The sequence below is a fragment of the Berghia stephanieae genome, chromosome 4 (assembly GCF_034508935.2).
Source record: "Berghia stephanieae isolate SIO BIC M18660-M18661 chromosome 4, UCSD_Bste_1.3, whole genome shotgun sequence".
NCBI lineage: Eukaryota > Metazoa > Mollusca > Gastropoda > Nudibranchia > Aeolidiidae > Berghia > Berghia stephanieae.
The window spans coordinates 26,536,282-26,557,420 of NC_088363.1; the positions used below are offsets into that span (position 1 = coordinate 26,536,282).

General features: G+C 34.5%; 2 protein-coding genes across 2 annotated transcripts in view; both read right to left on the reverse strand.

The window, feature by feature from the left end:
* The window catches only part of LOC144971732 (dolichyl-diphosphooligosaccharide--protein glycosyltransferase 48 kDa subunit-like), a 19,300-nt gene extending 10,398 nt beyond the window's left edge, over positions 1–8,902 (reverse strand). Inside the window, exons 1-4 of the mRNA XM_078912806.1 lie at positions 8,843–8,902; positions 4,085–4,192; positions 3,356–3,557; positions 2,359–2,469 (exon numbers count right to left, since the gene is read on the reverse strand). Of these exons, the coding sequence (XP_078768932.1) occupies positions 2,359–2,469; positions 3,356–3,557; positions 4,085–4,192; positions 8,843–8,902 (481 nt within the window). The remainder of the gene's footprint in view (positions 1–2,358; positions 2,470–3,355; positions 3,558–4,084; positions 4,193–8,842) is intronic.
* Positions 8,903–11,583: 2,681 nt separating this feature from the next.
* Positions 11,584–21,139, reverse strand: part of LOC144970330 (uncharacterized) — a 27,549-nt gene continuing 17,993 nt past the window's right edge. The window contains exons 2-8 of the mRNA XM_078909853.1: positions 16,439–16,825; positions 15,989–16,073; positions 14,830–14,872; positions 14,513–14,584; positions 13,764–13,928; positions 12,924–13,033; positions 11,584–11,703 (exon numbers count right to left, since the gene is read on the reverse strand). Coding sequence (XP_078765979.1) covers positions 11,643–11,703; positions 12,924–13,033; positions 13,764–13,928; positions 14,513–14,584; positions 14,830–14,872; positions 15,989–16,073; positions 16,439–16,727 — 825 coding nt within the window. The 5' untranslated portion in view covers positions 16,728–16,825 and the 3' untranslated portion in view covers positions 11,584–11,642. The remainder of the gene's footprint in view (positions 11,704–12,923; positions 13,034–13,763; positions 13,929–14,512; positions 14,585–14,829; positions 14,873–15,988; positions 16,074–16,438; positions 16,826–21,139) is intronic.

Sequence of the window (21,139 nt, forward strand, 5' to 3'; positions counted from 1 at the left end):
GAAAATGTGTGTAAATTTTTTTAAATCAATCACACCTAAAGGTTATAATAGGCACCAAATCACAAGAAATAATAATAGCAATAACAACAATGATGATGATGATGATAATAATATCAATCATCTCAAAACAGACAAAGATCTTATGACGGAAACATTTTAATAAGTTTTAAAACAGTTATGTTCATGTGAGCTGTGCAATGCACTCATTCTTTATATTATTAATATCACATTGTAAGGTTTAGGACTTTTCTTTTAAAATATTTTTGCAACAAAAACTATGTCTTTTTAGTTCTTATCACAAAGAAACAGGAGTAAATTTGGACTGGAAATCAAAACAATTTTTTAATTCCTGCAATAGGTACATTACATGTAATTTTATTATTATTAACATCATCATTATAATCATTATTATTATCATCACCATCACATCACTAATATTGTTCCTATTATTGATAATTATAATTATTTTTAAAATAAAAAATAAATAACAATAATACAGCGCAACTTCTTTATTACGACAATCATTATAGCGACATTCCCTCAATAGTGACATGGCAGCCAGGTCCCAATTTTTTTGTTTGTTGTATATATTGTTAGTAATAAAAAACTCTCTATAGCTACATACACTTTAGAAAAAAACCCGAAGACATTGAAATTCTTGGTTCGATGAAACTGATAGCTGTTCTACTTATGAAATTGGTCATCATAGCCAATGAAAAAGTTTAAATATTCGGCCAATGATATCCCATACTCACACTTATATCACACATAGCCAATGAAAACGATTACTCTTTGGCCAATACTATACCTTACTCACATGACATGCAGCGAATGAGAACACTTGCTTTTCAACCAATACATGCTCTCAAGCACTTTGCCCAGGAGCACCATAATGGTTCATCACTTTTTAACTTGCTAGATAGAGCGCGCTGAAGACAAGGTGTGTGAGATTGTCTCCTCAGACTAAAACATACAGAGATCGATGAGTTCTTCACAAAACATTAACATGAAAGTCACCATTGTGTGTAAATTTTTTTTAAAAAATAGAATAAAATAAATAAAAAAATAATAAATAAATAAAATAATAATAATGATAATAATAATAAAAATAATAATAATAATAATAATAATAATAATAATAATAATAATAATAATAATAAATCGAAACAAAAGAATTTAAAAAAAAATGTAGCCAAGTATGCAAGTGCATACATGCCGATCCCAAACCCACATAAACTACAGAGGGGGAAACGGAAATTTAAGCCTCTCCCCCTCACTTTTTATTTTTTTATTTGGGCAACCTGTCTGTAACAACAACCATCTATAACGCCATTTTTTCTAATATTCTTATAGAGAGGTTGCACTGTAACAATAACAATAATAATCTTGAAAGGAATGATGAACAAAATGATGAACAAAATTAGACCAATCAAAGAAGTGTAAAGCAATAATTAATTATCTGGACCAGTGCTTACTGGCTGCACCTTAATAATCTGCCTCTTACCTTTCCTGTGTCAGCAACATCATAATTAAGATGATCAATAATGGCACTGCCTTCATCATCAAATTCAACACCACACTCCTGAGCAAGTTCTTTCATCTGGTCACCTGAAATTTCAAAATTGAAAAATGTAAATAGCACAATTTTAATGCAAGATAAACACAAATTTGAATAAGAAATATTATTTCATTGATACAAATTATAAGTGCTACCTGATTTATCAAATTAAACTCTATAGTTTGTTCGTCGATTTCTTTTAGCTTATTTTTCTTCCTATCGCATTAATTTATATGGCACAATATAAAATTGAAAAAACAAAAAACAAATCTGGAACTGTCGATGGATTGTAGTACTACTTAATGCAAATCAATGAATAGTCAAGCAACAGACAACATGTGGTGAAATAAAAAATATACTGTCTGTAAAATTGATCAAGTTTACACTGTACAACTTTGTGCTAGCTGATATCTGTTTGATTTTCACACATTTTTATTTACCTATATATGAGCTTGCAGAAATCAGGACATTGCCACCACCATCAATAAAATTTGTTATAGCAGCAACATCAATTGATCCTCCAAATTCTGGAATATTGAATTTTAAAAAAAACGTCATTAGATGAATGCATCATTAATGGTGTAAAAAATATTTTTAAAATGACTGATGAGATCTGCCAAACAAATGCTTCTTACTGTTATACAATCAAGAACATCTTAAACGAATCTGTAAATACATTTAAAAACCTTCCATTGAAAGATAAAATACAAATTAGATATCAATTGGTTATTTTAAAAGTGGAAAACACACAAAATACACACACGCAGACACACACACACAAAATTCTGTAATCATATTACCTTCAACAGAGGGACAGAAGAGAACAAGGTTGTCATATAAAAATTCCCCATACTTGACAAGTGCTAGAGTTGAATCATCAGCTGTCTTGAATGTCAAATCAAAACCTTTGTCTGGAGATGAAAAATTCAAGTATTGAACTTAAGTCAAATTAAAATCAAAACCAAACAAAATGCCAATTACGACTACATTTCCTTTTATCATGGGCAGAAGGCAGAGCGAATTAAAAATCAGACCTTGGGAGTAAAAAAAAAAAAAACAACCCAAAAAACATGTCTTTAAAAGGAGTGGGTTACGGTTAATCATGTTTCAGAGACTCTCTGAACTCAAATGGTTAAAAATCGATGAGTTGGGGAGGGGAGGGGAAGAGAGAGGAAGAGAGAGAGAGAGAGAGAGAGAGAGAGAGAGAGAGAGAGAGAGAGAGAGAGAGAGAGAGAGAGAGAGAGAGGGAGGGAGGGAGGGAGGGACGGGGAGGGAGGGAGGGAGGGACGGGGAGGGAGGGAGGGAGGGACGGGGGGGAGGGGGGGTGCACTCCGTGATTGTGGCAGCCACTTTGAGTTTGAGTCAAAGCCTGACGCATCATCAAAATCAAAATCTACACGTGACAAGAAAAAAAATATTTGGTACGTACATCGACATCAAGGATGGACAACAAAGCTTCGTTGTCGTTATGGTGGTCTCGTAAAATCTCTAAAGCTCAGGCCAACGGCCTTCTTCTACTTCTACAGAGAATTGAATTGAATGAGGTCACTCACAAATGTCAAATACAAAATTAAAATACAAATACAAACTGCAGGTGCATGCTCAGGTGCAGGGTTAGATGAGGATGCTATGCAATTACAAGGTTTCTATACATTGGAAATGTTCGCTTAAGAATAAGAGCTTAGTTAAGTAGATTTGAGTGACTGACTAAGAATAGAATGGAATGTAATGTGATTCGTGATTGAGTGATGACTGATGATGGTGGAGAGTGAGAGAGTTGTCAATGAAAATACTTACCTCTTAAGCTCCTGAAGAATAAAGAATGCGTTTCCCTGATTGACCAGTTGTCGACTAAAACCAGCGTTCTTTTCCCTGGAAGAGAGGCAAAGGCCGTTGCTAGCAAAGCTACACAAATAAGAAATTTTGTCGCCATCATGTTGAGTGATAAGTGCTGCAGCGGCTGCCGGTACACTTGGCAGACGTTTTCCCACCAAAAGCGCTAAATAATCTTTTTTTTTTTTTTTTTAAAATCCAAATTGGGTATTCTTATTTATTTACTTACAAACTTCGGATTCAAAGAATTATTTTGGCGTGATTACGTTGAGTAAATATCGTATCATGAATGTTGCATCGCAGGGGATCTTTTTTAAGTGCTTTAATTTGCTCGAATTTTTTCACGTAGGTCTATGGTGCTTAAATTTAATTTCCATGTCATAATATTTCCAAATGATTGTTGTTGTACTGAATATTATGCAGAGCGAGGTATAATTATGAAATAATATTATAAAATGGTAGTTCGAGTAGGACTTGACAATCAGAGGTGACGCAAACGGCGGAATGATGCTGATTTAAATGCTATATAAACCTAGACGGCAGACAAAGCACCATTTCTCGCCGGGTTAGATAATTAAACATTGTCAATAACTGAATAATGGAACACGATTGTAAACAGCGTCTTGTCGTGATCTTGGATAATGAACTTTATATATATTTCTCACTTGACTTAGGTGTAAATGAGCACCTCACCGTAGATAATGATGGTGTGAGAAAGAGGCACCTATCAGGCTGTCCTGTATGAAGAGGATATTTGGTTACATACAGTCTACATATCCTTCTAGGACGATAACTGATGTGCTGTGAATCACATTAAGCATCGTGATAATGTTAAAATGTGCTATCTATTGGTGCATATCAAACGCGTGCAGGATTTTATTTCTGCTTTTTTCTTATGCTGTAATTTTTTATTTTTTTTAAATATCCACAAAACGTGCTCAAAGCGCTTTACAAGGGGCCCCTGGCCAACAGCAACACTTAACATGTAGAACGGGATATGACGTCTGTTAGGCGATATTACATATTTTTTTCAACAGAGACAACGCTGTTCACGGCCAAGTATTCATTAGGGTCTCTAACGGTCCATACTACTGCCTGATTATCTTCCAGATTTAGCAACAGAAAGCCAACCTGGTAATCAGGTATCTACAGTTTGCCTGCGTGTCAAGTATTTTACCAATCGCGATAAGACACACGTAAAATTGACCCGGAAGAAAAACCTCTAGACTATAGTTCGTTTCATAGAAAAGTCGCATGACAAGTATAAATAAATAATAATGTGAAATTGATTGTAAGCTTCAATTTAATTACGAAAACAGATAGAATGGACGTTTCGGGTTTCCCCGATGAATAAACAAAACATTATGGGCAAAGGGGCATACTATTTCCTGCCCATCAATATTTTGTTTATTCATCTAACAACGGCACTACCACATCATCTCGTTCATCTGTAGTGTTTCATTCATCCTGTTTGATGATAAAGGGGAAACCCGAAACGTCCATTCTATCTGTTTTCGTAATTAAATTGAAGCTTACATTCAATTTCACATTGTTATTTACTTCTTCGAGCTTCGAGCATCAACATTTACATGACAAGTAGAGAGCGGCGGTGACAAGAAATCATGCGTACACACATAATTTTCCAGATAAAATGAGTTATGAGCTAGATAGGTGCACTTAATATTTTCATAACTGGTAAATGGACGCAATTATGAGCTTATTCTAATAATGTTGTAATGTACACTATTTTACGTTGGTTTGAGCGTATTTCCATTTCAACAATGAGCCCATAACACGTTGGGTAATCAGACCTGCAAGATACAGGTCGGTTATGAAAGAGAAAAGAATCGAAACGGTTGTATTATTTATCAGTCAGAAGAATAAGCGAATTATTGTCCTCTAAAAAAAAAAAAAAGAAAAGAAAAAGCAGAAATACCGCCTCCATCTCGAATCGTCTTCAAACTTCAAGCGCGCGCGTTTTTCTAATTTCTTGTCGACTGTCTAATATTAATATGCGTGCTAGTTTGCATGCAGTCTTAGATCTAAAAAACATTATCAGTCTTAAAGATGAAATTTGTATCGCCATCGATTATTGTGCTATGTATCACCAAGGAATTTACCCAATGGAAACCGTACGGTGCTCTTATTGGCTAACCAACCAGCGGCCTCGATGAGAAAAATATCCGCCATTTTGATGTTGGCTGGGAATCGCGTTACCATAGTAAACAAGCGCTGATCGGCCGTTCATGAAAACAAGTTGCTGCTCGCTCGTTTAACTCAAAATTATTCAAAAACGATCTCTCTAAAATGATATAAATGGGACTTCTTAAGGTTTTCTTCACGGTCAAAACCACACAACATTCTATTAATGATTACGTCCGAGGCAAAAAGGAATATTGACAGGTCGACCGAGAGTTGAACTCGTGAGACGACAAACATCAATGCGAAGTGTAGCGAGAGTCAAGCTATTGTTTGTCTTGTCCTATTCTATATAGAGAAAAGGATAAATAGTATAGCCTCGTGTGTGAGTGGTTGCGTGTCATAGTCTTGTTTTTAAATTGTTTCTGTTGTTTATGTGTGTAGTGATGACTCTCTCACACTCAATTTCAATGTCGAAAGAGGAATTCCCGCACACAAGAAAGGGGAATTGGGGTAGTATTTGGCATACATATTGTATAGTATCTAGTTCTAAATAGATAACTGATTAGAATTATATTATGATATATAAACACAATGCCAAATACAATTTCGAAGTTTCCTTATTTCAAATGAAGTAAAGCTCCAAAACCTAATGGTAGTGATTGTAGTACTGAGTGTTAGTGAGGTGATGTGGTGTTGGTGGTGGTTGTAGTTGTAGTAGTAATAGTGATGATGATGTGGTGGTGGTGATGATTGTAGTTGTAGTAGTAGTGGTAGTGATGATGATGTGGTGGTGGTTGTAGTAGTAGTGGTAATGGTAATGATATGGTGGTGGTGGTGGTGGTTGTAGTAGTAGTGGTAATGGTAATGATATGGTGGTGGTGGTGGTTGTAGTAGTAGTGGTCGTGATGATGATGTGGTGGTGGTGTTTGTAGTAGTAGTGGTAATGATGCGGCTATGTGGTCTAGTAGTATGACAGTCGCTTTCGGATCGGAAGGTCCTGTGTTCGAGCTTCGCTTGGCGCATAGTTGAGTCCTTGGAAAAGGCTCTTTACTCACATTCTCTCACCGTACTCAGGTGTAAAATGAGTACCTGGCCGTTAACAGAGTTGTCTTTGTCCGAAAAATTGTAATATCGCCTAACAGGCGTCATGTCCCGTCCTACATGTTAAATGTTGACCAGGGACCCCTTGTAAAGCGCTTTGAGCACATTTAGTAGATATTGCACTATATAAAGCTCAATTAAAAAAAAAAATATTTCAATGATGATGATATGGTGGTGGTGGTTGCAGTAGTAGTAGTGGTAGTGATGATAATGTGGTGGTGGTTGTAGTTGTAGTAGTAGTGATAGTGATGATGATGTGTTGGTGGTTGTAGTAGTAGTGGTAGTGATGCTGATGTGGTTGTGGTGGTTGTAGTAGTAGTTGTAATGGTGATGATATGGTGGTAGTGGTGGTTGCAGTAGTAGTGGTAGTGATGACGATGTGGTTGTGGTGGTTGTAGTAGTAGTGGTAATGGTAATGATATGGTGGTAGTGGTGGTTGTAGTAGTTGTAATGGTAATGATATGGTGGTGGTTGTAGTAGTAGTGGTCGTGATGACGATGTGGTTGTGGTGGTTGTAGTAGTAGTGGTAGTGATGCTATTGTGGTGGTGGTTGTAGTAGTTGAGGTAGTGATGTGGTGGTGGTTGTAGTAGTAGTGGTGGTGGTGGTTGTGGTAGTAGTGGTAATGATGATGATATGGTGGTGGTGGTTGCAGTAGTAGTGGTAGTGATGACGATGTGGTTGTGGTGATTGTAGTAGTGGTAGTGATGATGATGTGCTGGTGGTGGTGTAGTAGTAGTGGTAGTGATAATGATGTGGGGCTGGTGGTTGTAGTAGTAGTTTTAGTGATGATATTGTGGTGGTGGTTGTAGTAGTAGATGATGTGGTGGTTGGAAAACACATTACGGGTTATTATAATACATGATTACACACATTCTCTAACTTCATTTTTTTGACAGCTTCGTTGTGCCATAAATATACGCAACAGTTCTGAAACATTTTATTGTGGATTTTTGATATTGTTTGTTGTTTTTCTTGTGTCGTTATGTTGACATACATACCGAATGAATGGTAATTACTAGGCTACATTCTCAGCCAACAACAAAATGGCGCTGAATGCTTTCATTGGTGGACACTTTTTAGGCTTCGTACGTATTCTCATTCGTTTAATTCTATGTGTATCACAAATAGCCTAATTTTGATATTGCGAGATTTTCATTAAATCACTCTAGAATAATATAATTTTACAGTAATGACGGACACAACAGTCATAGGCCTCGTGTACATCAAAACAGAGTCGAACCGACTAAAAGTCGTCAAGTCTTTCGAAAAAAAAAATGCGACACCATTATTGTCCTATACCTGACTACTAAAAGAAAAGCAACCCGTGTCCACTGGCACCGATCCGGAACGATACGTCTTTAGCCCATTTCCGACAAGACGCTGGGAATAGTTCATGCACTATTTTGGACCGACTGTGTGATGAGTCCTCAGCTTTGTGTACTTACTAATAGTTAATAGTCAGCTTTCCGGCAAAATCAGCTGATTTCGAATGGGCCGAGTTCTCAGCCTTCTCGATTCTCGATCCACTTTAGATTTTAATTTTTCGAGCGCAAAGCTTGAATTTTATGTTGGTTGCAACGGTGTCTTTATTATCTTTCGACTATTTACTGTGACATATTATACATATATTTCCACTTCATGTTGGATTATCCTTAATTAATTTTGTTATTTTTACTCTTTTTTTTTTTTTTTTTTTTTTTTGAGAGAGAGAGAGAGAGAGAGAGAGAGAGAGAGAGAGAGAGAGAGAGAGAGAGAGAGAGAGAGAGAGAGAGAGAGAGAGAGAGAGAGAGAGCTAGCTAGCTCTACCCAAGTATTGTATCTTTTTTCTTTTAGGAGAATTTAAGGATTCTGTAATTAAAAATAAATAAAGAAAGAATAAATAAATAAAACAAAAATTATAAAAAGAAACTAAACCTAAACTTATAAGTCCCTAAACTATCATTTAGACCCATTAGCTCCATCTGGTGAGTTTATCTAAAACTATAATATTGATCATACGCTTAATAATGTCGATTCACTTTTGACAAAGAATAAAAGTCCAAACGTTATGTTAGTATGTGCCATAATATTAATATCAATGAATTACAAATATAGGTAATGATTTTGGACTCTTGGACAGTTTCAGAAGTAGTTGGACAGTGATATATATATATATATATATATATATGGTTTATCATTGAAAAGGCAGCCATTTTGAAAATGGATACCAAGCTCGTCAAGGTCTGTTGGCCCATATCTAAATTTGATAATGTGGACCATGTCTCCATTTGTGCCAAATTTGGTGCCGTTATCACAAAAATGCACAAATCGTCGAAAATTCACAGCTATGCAGCAAATAAAACAATCATGGGCAAAACCAAGGTCTCACTCCAAAAGAAGGACTCAAAAGCTAAAGCAATTATAAACTAAAATACTTTCTTAAAAAAATATAGCCTTGTGGAGAACATTGTGCTTATTTGAGTCAATAAAAAAAAATTATACGGCGCACAACTCTACTGAAAGATTTGAAAATTAGAAATGTATTTTTTACAGATAGATAAACAGATAACTTGATTTCCTTTTATAATTTAAAGTCAGTTTGAAAGTTCGTTGAGTCAAACAGATATCATAAAATACGTACCGACGACACTAACACTCTAAAAAATAACCAATTTCGACACTGTAAAAAGTTGTCAGTTTGGCGTTTTTGCGCAAATCGTTCCATTCGAAATAATGTATTCACTTAATGTAAATGTTGCTGCTAGAAGAAATAAATAATAATGTGAAATTGAATGTAAGCTTCAATATAATTACAAAAATAGATCAAATGATTGTTTCGGGTTTCCCCTTTATCAACAAAACAGGTTGAATGAAACACCACAGATGACTTCCTGCTGCTGTCACTAATGATTTATACTTATACCAACATCCCTTATTTATTATATATTTATAAAAAATAATAAATAAGGGATGTCGGTATAAGTATAAATCATTAGTGACACCAGCAGGAAGTCATCTGTGGTGTTTCATTCATCCTGTTTTGTTGATAAAGGGGAAACCTGAAACGTTCATTTGATCTGTTTTTCTAATTAAATTGAAGCTTACATTCAATTTCACATTATTATTCATTTGTATTCACTTAATTAATTAAAGGATTTCAGATCTACACTAAGTTTTCAACAGTTTTCATCTATTTATGACATCAAGTATTATTATTGCCCCTTTGATGGTTTCAATGTGATGGTTTCGGGTGGATAATACCCAGGTTTAACTTATGGCCACACCCTCAACTCTATCTTTATGACAAAAAGTATTATTATTGCCCCTTTCATGCTTTCAATGTGATGGTTTCGGGTGGATAATACCCATGTTTAACTTATGGCCACACCCTCAACTCTATCTGTCCAGTATAAACATCAATACAGAAATTCCTGAGTGAGGAGCTGTCCGGGTCCGATTGTTTTTTTTCATCAAATCGTGGCATTCATAATGATATTATTCACTTGATCACATTAGGGTATTCGGATTTACAGAAATTTAAAATAAGTTTCACCGATTAACAACATCAAATAATATTACTGTCGTTTTTATGCCATCGATGTGATAATTATTACCCTGGGAAATATTTAGTTAAATGTTATCTGTCAATGGGAACGATCTATATTCATGTATTCGTCCAACCTATTCATCGATCACATGAATTTTTGCTGTACAACGATTGGAGTTTTCTCAATGTATCTAAGCACGCTGCTTTGTTTATGAACGTTGTAAACATACCCATGTATCATGCTGAGCAAAATGACCAATTGTAACGTTGGTTAATCTTAAAATGCGAACACTTTTCACTATGTGGGTCATTTTGAGCACACTTTGCAATGTGACCAATGACCTTGAGCACATGGAAATGTAATATAGATCGTACCCATTGTATCAGTCTAGCTTCTAGCCCGAACAAACCAAAAATAGACATCTTATTATGATGGAATACTTGATACTGTTCGCGTCTGCTTCAGATCTTCATTTGACCTCAGGATTAAAGTGGTCAAGACACCCATTTTCTTTCATGTAAGTTAGATCAGTGTATTTTACTTAGTTTTGAATTATGGGCAAACTCTCAATTTTACCAATCAACAATCAAAACATGATCACCTGAGTAATGTACTACTTTACTGTAAGGTAAGTTTTCGATCCCAGGATCGGGGAGACATTCCGGAAGCTCCTACATCCCCAGTATTCTTTCAATTTGTATTTTCACTGTTGATCTTTTGTCAAACGTTTATCTATTCAATTTGTCATCATATAGAAGCATTTTTAAAAAACCTCTAGAACAAACCATGATAGATTTGTGAAAGTTTAAAATGTCCTAATTTGACAATTGTTTTGATTCTTGGCCGCCATTATGATTTGTGAAGTTTTGAAAAGTAGTGCAAAGCAGTCCGAGGGGTTTATTTTCTATTAGGATTAACTCGAGATCGGAGGATTAAAAAAAATTATTAGGGTTAGCCATAATTCTTAGCAAAGGTGCTAGGGTGTTTGTTTTTCCTATTACTATTAGGGTTAGTTAAAGGTACTAGGTTTTATCTTTTCTTGGGGTTAGTTGAGGGAATATTATTTGAGTTGTTTCCCTTTGTAGGAGCTTTCGGAAAGCCTCCCCAGGATCGTCTTTCAATCTTCTCACGTCTGCTACTTCAGGTTTATTTTCGCAGTTGATTTTCTTACCACAACCTGTTTTCACACACGGACAACTGTATGTTGCTGTGTCACAGGTCAGAGGCTATATTGGCTTACACTTCATGTTGGGCCACACAGAAAAATCAACAGAGGATGTACCAAGTTACACAGACAGCGTTGTTTACCAATCTGCCCTCATTAAATGATGGTGGGTACAATATCGAATGAAAATAGTTCTTTCCCCGTGAAATTGCGGGCTTTTTACTAGTAGATTTAAAAAACAAAAACAAAAGAGAAATGAAAATTTAAAATATGTTTATTATGAATGCTATAATATTTGGATGTCATCGATAACTTTCATCTTGTTTTATTTGATCTCTTTTTTCCTTTTAACTCTTGATATTTCTTCTTGGCATTCCTTGAGAAAGAAAGACAGAGAAAAAAAAAATAATTATGCAAACGTTTTACTTCTTAAAGGTCATTTTATGAAAAGATTTGGATAATTTCATAAATCTTCTAATTGGCATGCTTAAATTGATATGACTGAGCTATACTAATAAAAAGAGTCCATCACATTGTAAATGAAACACTTAAATAAATTTACACAATGAAACCCAATTAAGAAACAAATTGAAGCGCTTGATATTTTCTTTCTGTGTTAGTTTTTGTTCACAGTGATAACTATGATAAGTCTTTTCTGTTAGATCTATTAGACTCATCTACCCAATCACTGCTGAGTGGTCAGGGGGATCAGAAAAAAAAATAATATCTGACTTCACACAGGTTCCATTTGTCGTGTGAAGCGAGTGCTCTACCAACTTAGCAATTGGGACCCCCTTTACAATCCAAAAGCACTGAACTAAAAAAATAGCATTTGTTTCTAGACTAAATATACACCCTTTTAAAAATTTACATTTAATCCAAACTGAACAGTTGCACTGTTCAAGATCTGTTATTAGCATTGCATTCTTCCAGCGCAAAATGTTATCACTTCTTTTCTTCTCTAGTTTCAATATAAAGTAGGCAACTCATTGATTATATAAAAATCAGAAACATCCCTAAACTTTATTATGATTTTCAGTGACTATTTGTATAAAGCAAAAAACGATAATCAATTCCTTGAACTTTGGTTTGACCGGATTTGTTCAATTCAACAACTTGGTTTATTCTTCCATGAACAAATAAGAGCGACTGAGACCTTACAAAAGGCTGAGCATTCTAAGAAAAAACAACATATTACATACTAAGAATATACAACATTCTTTTTGTTTTCTCTTACATTATTATATAAAGGAACCCATTTGAAATACAAATCACAAAAACCTATTCAGTATCATTTAAAAAACCTCTAAATTCTAATTACCAGTGAGAAATTTGACCACTCCTAAGAAATGAAGAAAATGAATGTAACACTGCAGAAAACGATGTGTTCATAATGAATCAATATCCATTTAAGTGCTGAAAACAAAAGCAAACATTTAAAAAAAAAAATTAACACACACAACACACATTGAATGTGTACTTTAAAAAAGTAAAATTATAACAAGAAGTTATTTTGGGACAATTTGACATTTCTGACTTAAACTTTAAACTAAGTATAGGTGTGGCTAACTATGTAAATAAAATAGCTCCACTCACTGTCTAAGATTTACATCTGCCATCATTTCCTCCACAAGAGTCTGTTTGCGTTCCTTCTTGGTAAGACGACTGCTGTAGAAATCTGTTCCTTCATCCACCACAGTACCCATCTGAAATTTATTCAATAGAACAATAAAAATATGGCATACCGAATTTAAAAAATCCCTGTGTATAAAGTTTAGATACAATTTTTTAAATAGCCCCTTTTCTTGATATGTTCCACTCACAGACTCACTGTCAAAGCATATACTCCCAAAATAAGGCATCGATATCTTGATTAGAGATGTTCTCAATTGATTACTAGAATCAAAATAAAATGATGTATTTCAGTTCAATTCTATTGTCATATTGGGTCGACATAAAGGTTAAGATAAAACCTTGACAGATTAACATATGGAAAAGAGTTTTTATCTGATATAACGTCGAAGGCAATTCTAAGAGTTACAATGGGATTGTAATTATTTTTGAATCAATCGTTACTTGAGCATGATGAAACGAACTACTATATATTTTGGAGAAAAAAAATAATTATATAGTGAGCAAAGAAAATCTCAACAATTTATAGATTTAGACATTTTATATCAATTCTTCAATTTCTTTCATTTTCTGATGATTAAAAGTGGATCTTCTATCTGAAGTGGATTTGGTATGCAAATAGATAAGGATCTAGCAAGCTTAGGTCATAACAGGTTTGCATGAGTTCACATTAAAAAAAAATTTAGAGGAACTTAATGCCAGATGATGTGAGCATCATTAAGCAGTAGTCTTTTAACAAGGCTGAGATAAATGGAACAGGAAACATAAACCATGTGATTAAAATGTAATTATGATAAGACAAACCTGGAAGTATTTGGGAAGTGTCTTTCTGTCATTTCTTCTGAAGAACTTCTTGGAATGAAGGGCTTGTCTCATTTGCAAGAGCTCCATATCTGTCTTCAGCTGGCTATCTGGGTCTGGCATTTTCATGTCGAACCATTTCTTGCCTGCTGTCTTATTGCGTTGCTCCTGTAAAATATTGAAGATTTGCATCAGTTATGTTTCCATTTTTAATGTAAAAGCCCAAACATATAATTCAAATTGACAGGGTTGAAAGATCAAATCAAAGTATGATACAGATGTCAGAAATTTTGCCAATTTTTAATAAACAAACATGAAAGTTACACTTATGAAATAGCAGAGCTTGTGACTGATTAAAATGATTTTAAAAAGTACAGCAACTAAATTGTCCTTGATACTAAAACAATCACAATCAAGCATATTGACAAACAAGTGTACTTGGTATATCCTCCCACATTCACCCACAAACAATATTACGTGGTGTTCATTTAAAGATTATAAGAATTTCTTTTATCTGACTCTCTTGTTTCATTAATACAATCAGATGGTAATAAAAAAAAAAGGGAGCAAAAATCGATTTAGAAATCGTTGAGGGAAAAAAAAAAAAACCCCAACAAAAAAAAAACAATATAAAAAATTTGCCCTGCTTACAACCAAAAATCACCATGATCAACTTGGAAGAGTCAACTCCTCTAAATCATTATCTTTTCTCTCAGTAATGAGCCATATTCGATCTAAAACCAACAGCTTACCTTCCTCTCTCTCTTCAGTTCTTTTCTGCCCTTAGGATGTGATAAGACATTATCGTAAATTGAAGGCACCTCCTAGAAAATATAAAAGAAATAAAAGTATTTGTAAATAGATGAACCAATAATGGCACAATGACACAAAGCTTAATTAACTTCTTGATTTTTCGAAATCATTATGATTAATGCTAACTAGAAACATTATGTTTTAGATTATGTGACTAAGCAGTTAATTCCTTAAAATTATAACATCAATCACATAATGTCGCCAAAAATAACAAAAAACAAAGCTAAACAAACAAAGAACAACTGAAAATACTCACCATATCTTCAACTTGAGAAGTACTCTGAGTGCTTGATGTGGGTCTGAATATAATGGACAATAGAATGTAAGATATTCTCAATAATAATAACAAAATTAAATCAAGAAAAATTAAGGACAGGAAATCTGAAAAACCCATTTTCAAACTTTAGTGCCGTCTTTAGAAAAGTCAGACGTGAGATTTTCATACATTTCTTATGATGCATTTAAAGAGTGCTTTGACAGATTCACATATCCTCTCTCTAATCTCCATTAAATAAGACAATTAAACCCTTTATATGTAAGGATCATTAGATTTTAGCAGCACAATGGTTTCCATAATATAAGCAAGGCTATCAGGAATAAGGAAGAGTGCTCACAAGCTAAATGCAATTCTTGAATAAAATACAAAAATTAAGGAATTAGAGAAGTGTTTGAAAAAAGAAAATAAACATCAAGAGGAAGAAGGGGAGTCGTATGCTAATTGGTATGACACCCTCCACTGAGTTGGGCATGGGAGGTATGAAGACTGTTCAGTGACCCAACCACGTTTGAAAAAAAGGTAGTTTCTTAATCAGTCATTCTTATACTATAATGCCAAAGCAAGTCTACCAACCAAACCTCACAAAATTTAACCTTATTCAAATACCTTTTACCCCATGCTTGTCTTTAGATGTTGGCAAGTTTAAATGTTAGATATAGAAAGAGTATTATAGCTTTACAGTACACTTGTTGAATTGAGATATAACATTGAATTACATACCATGATTGTATGACATATGATGATTATACAAAAAGACTAATATGCACGATTTGAAAACATGGGAGAGTGATTTTGTAATGGACAGTTTCAAACGATCTAACGTGATCAAATCCTAACTTTCTTTCAACTTGATGTCTCACCTTGAATAGTGGGTAAAAAACGATAGTATAGGTGCAACAAGGTTATTGTACGCTTTTGATTTATTTGCATTATACTAATTTTTTCTTTATATTACAGTTACAGCTAAAACTAAAACCTTTTCTTCTACACCCCCCCCCCCCCCTCAAACAAAAAAGAAATACCTTTTTGAATACATCACTGTCTAAATCAGGACTCACGGCAAGCAACAAAAATGTAACTAAACACATAAAATAATAATTAGTAGGGAACAAAAACAATAAAAATTAATTACGCATACTTTTGAGTTGGTGATCCACTTAGCCAACAGTCACCCTCTGTACTTGCACTTGATTTATCAAACCAACAATTGTAAAACCCATTCCCTGAAAAGGAAATAAATGCAATGATATTTTGATTATTGACTGGTTTGATAAGTTGTGGGACAAGAATAAATAAAATCGCCCAAAGAAGAAAGGAATTACATCTCTAAAAAAAAAAAATTAATAAACCCAAAAACCAAATCACAAATCAAATTCTTTGATCACATTGAATCCACAATTAAATAAAAATCTTTAACATAAATAAGGAGAGAATGTGACAAAAATTGTCACTTAGTTGAATGCTTGTAAAACTTAGGGTGGATTTATTTTTCGATACAAGAAAGGAAATCATAAGCATTCTGGATCAGGAGGGACAACGTTATCTTTATTTTTGAAGAAAAACGTATTTCTTCTAACAATTTACCTACCACTTTGACTTTCAGAAACTTTAGAAGATCTCTCACTGGAGCTCTCTGTTGATGTAAAGGACTCCCACCAAGGTATGAAATCTGAAGGGATACTTTTTGTTGTCATTTCTGTAAACTGTGATTTCCTCTCCTCAGAAAAATTATTTTTATTATTAAGATAAGATTTAAATATTGTCTGTTTGTCTTTGCTGTGTAAAATTGGAAGTCTGAATTGCTTTGAAGAAGATGGATTATTTCTTTTTCTGATAGTGTTAGGATTAGCTGTATCTGAATCTATTTCCATTTCCATGACTGCTGATATATTTTTTTTTTTCACTGGCGAGGCTCAGATGTATTGTTTCATCAAATTACAAATCCAGTTTCTGATTCCACCGTAACCATGAAGAACTGCAAAAAATAAAAATAAGAATCAATACTGAAATTTGACATTTAAAAAATTGATCCAAAACAATGAAAATAGCATGAGTACTTTAACTTAAACAGAAATTAAGAAAATGTTGAAGTAAAAGCAGCACAGTTGATAGATAAGTTTTAATCTTATCCATCTATAGAACTAGAAATCTACCTGAAGCTCATTTTTCAATAAGTGCTGAAAACTATAGACCAGTATCTATCACATCAATATCATGTAAACTGTTGGAACATGTAATATGCACCAATATCATGAAACACCTTGATTACCACAATGTGTTGACTGGTTTCCAACATGGCTTTCACAAACATTGTTTGCGCAAGTCACAAATGATCACGACTTGTAATGATTTTGCTAATTTAATAAAGGAGGCCAGACAGATGCCATTCTTCTGGATTTCAACCAAGCATTTGATAAAGTGCACCACAAGCCTCTTGAACAAGCTTGATCACTGACTATGGGATCTTAAAAACCACCCACGCATGGATTAAATCATTTCTTTCTATGCAATCCCAAATAGTCATTGTTGAGAGCAAAATGTCATCATCACTTCCAGTCCTGTCAGGTGCACCTCCAGGAACAGTTTTAGGCCCACTTCTTTTTTTGATTTAAATCAATGATATGCTGAGTCAAAAGGATAAAAAATTAAACTTTTTGTGGACGAAAGCCTTCTTTATAAAGTAGTCATTCAAAGCCATTTGGCCCATAGAGCCTGAAACTGACAATAGCAATTGCTTGCTACCCTTTGGATAGGATGCTATTCTATCACAAAGTACTTTCACCAAATCTAAGAGATCCAGCTACCCAAATCACTGCTGGGTGGACAGGAGGGTCAGAAAAAGATCTCGACTGCACGCTGGGATTGAAAAAACGCTTAAAATGACGTGTGAAAGTAGGAATTTGGAATGGCAGGTGTTGGATTTCAGACGAATCAGGCGCATGGAACGACAGACACACTATGACGTTGAATGACACAATTGTGTCATGATATTAATGTCTTCTTCTTCTAGGTTCCATGCCTGGTCCAGGCTTCGGATACTGCATGAATTATCTCTCTCCATTCCTCCCTGTCTCTTGCCTTTTCAAACAGCTCTTGGATTGTTAGGCTGGTGAAGCCCTTCAGTTGGTCTATGAGTGTTTTTCTTTGTCTCCCCCGGGCGCGTTTACCAGGTATTTTTCCACAACTTGCCAGGTATTCATTCTTATCTTTCCTTACTATGTGTCCGAAAAAGGATAGTTGTCGATCCACTATTAAGGGCATTAGTTTCCTTTGTTGGTATGTTTGTTTTAGCACTTCTTCGTTCGTTTTGTGTGCAGTATACGATATTCTCTGCATCCTTCTCAAGCACATATTAATGTACAAAATGCTTATTAGTGGATTTAAAACAATAGATGAAAAGAGCATCAAAGCGATAATGTGACACTTGGACACGTCCAATAATAGGTAAGATGGGTTATTTGCATTTAAAGAGAGGGGTGTGACAAGTGACGAATGCAAGGCAGTGATACAATACCAAAGATATTGCCTGGATGTTGTAATTAAGTAAAAGGGCAATTCCATGAAAATGTAAACCGAGGGGGTGGATTACAAATTCTTAAGAACATATTAAAATTTGGTACCAATTTGTTGGAAATTCATTCAGGATTATGAATATAAGGATGTTTCGTGCATATTTGTGGTACAGAATGCTTATTGTAGCTTTATGTAAGGGTATCCGCTATTTGAGGAACGAAAAGAATATTTTCTCAATATTATAAATTTTGCAACTTCTACAAAATTATAGCCACCTTTGCTGTTGTTTATTGATATTAAAACAATTATAATAAGTATCAGGAACGTATATGAACATTCAAATTTACGATTTTAATGAAATCTTGTCCATATCGGTTGTTTTAATGACCTTGGGAAATTGTATGTCAGTCCATTACCGTTAAAACAGTATTTTTTCATCTACAAAAGATGTGATTGTTGTACAGACTCACTATTTCAGATTTTCTGTTCTTACATAAATGACTTTAGCACTGTAATATAATTGTTCGAGAAATTTATCATTTAAGGTATTATTGTAGGGTAACGGACTGACATTTTTTACGGTAACAGATTGACTAATGTTATTTTTATTCAAAGACATTTATAAGAGTTGTATTTGAAGTCTCCAAGAGCAATGTCCACTCCAATATGCTTCAACTGATCAGGCAGCCATTTTATAAACATTTGGGTCATAAAATTTCAAACACTGGTCTTCAACATCTGAGATTAGTTAGTTCCATAAGAGGTACTTTACAAAAGTCGATTTTTTAAAAAAGGGGGAGGGGTGTCTGTTCGCTGAATGCAAGGTGTTCATTGAGTATGTTCCTCTCCTTACGTCCAGGATCACTAAAAGCAGTCACGTGAGAGATGATGATGGTTGGGTGAGAGCACAGACTAACCTGTGGGTGAGAGGAGGGGCAGGGGCGAGTGGGGGGGGGGGGTGAGAATAGTGAGAAGGTGCCACTACCTCTATTCTCATTCCAGGATGAGAATAGTCACTCTCATACAAAAAGTCAAAAAGCCAGGGACTGACAACAACCCAATTGATAGACCGTCTAGCCTTAAAAAAGCCTTATTCAAATTCAAATTCAAAACGAAAGAATACAGCACTCGACTCATGATCATACTCATACACCAGACATCACCAGGTCCCGCATGCAATTGCAATGTCAACTCGTTTTTTTCAGGATGAATTTCAAGTTCAAGCACCATCCGATGGAATTCTCTGCCCGAAACGAAAATATTTAAAAAATAAATGGCTAACTTGAATTTGACAGAGAAATTGATAAAATCAAAATGCGAATATTATCTTCGAAACACTGAGTTGCGACAATTAATTAATAATTAATGACAAGACGAGAGAGAGAGAGAGAGAGAGAGAGAGAGAGAGAGAGAGAGAGAGAGAGAGAGAGAGAGAGAGAGAGAGAGAGAGAGAGAGAGATTAAAAATAAGTATCCACATCAGCTCATTTTATCTCTTGGTCGGTGAAAAACAAAAAATTTTCTAAATTTTCTCGTTACCTTTTGTGCAGCATGAGAAAATTGTTTTTGGGTTTTTTTTTTCTATAGCCCAACAAAATTTCTAGCTTTAAATCTAAAATTCTTTTTCCCCAAAAAAGTTAAAAAAAACTCAAATTTTTAAACTTCCCTTTTAATTTTCAAAAAATTCGAGGGGGAAACGGGGCCTAAAGGAAAAAAAAACAAAAAATATGTCATAAACATCCAATAAAGCAAAAGAATACAAAAAAATTTAACCCCCTTTGGGTTTTCAGATTTGTTATGATCAAAGCGAGGTTTAAATAGCGGAAACTCGACCCTTGTGAAGCCATTGCCCCGGGGTGAAGTTTTATAATTTTAAATGCAGGTTTTCATCCGAACCCGCTTAGGGCCTAGTTGTTAACCTTGTTGTAATGGAAAAATATTTTACCCCCTTTTTTTTTTAGATTTCCAATACAACAATACCTAAAAGGGAAATTTGGGGTTTAAACAGACCTAAAAATAATTACACTTGACCTGGGTTTTTTAAATTTTCGTGAAAAAGAATACAATAACATACCCGTCCCAACGACCGGGATTCACGGGCCCGAGGTTAGCTAATTTTTTTTTAAATTTTTTTTTTTTTAATTAAATTTTTTTTATTTTTCATTCTGCTTTTTCGACTCTGACCTGCGTCTGTTTGGGAATCAGGGGGTCCCGAGGGGGTTTGGGTGATTTTTAAATTTTTTTTTTTTTGGGGGGGGGGTGATTTTTTTAAAATTTTTCTTTGTCTGACACTGTTTCATACAAACCTTTCCCTATTTAAATTAAAGAAAAGAAAAGCACTTTCTTCACATTTTTTAGGGCTAGCAACAACAAAATAATAATGCTAGGGTTTAAATTTGTTTTGTATGTATTGACCTCATCTCGAGGTAATAACAAATCTTCCACGTGAGAGCGTAACTATTACAAAAAATGGAGAGAAGCAGAAAAAACCCGTTGTCAGAAATACTCGTGCCAATTAATTGTCCACCAAATCTAAAAAAAGGCGATTTTTTCCAGATTAAAACATGCCACAATACGGCCCCATGTTAAAAAAAAAAATCGTCCTGGGTTCCAACCCAAAAATCGGGGAAATTTTTGCCCCAAATTTTCCCAAACCCGAAATTCATTTTTTTAAAATCATCGAAAAATTATGACAAAAAGATTGAAAGACTTTTTGAAAACCATAATAAGCTGCCATTTTCCAATCGCCCTACGGTACAGGGGATAACACAGAAACA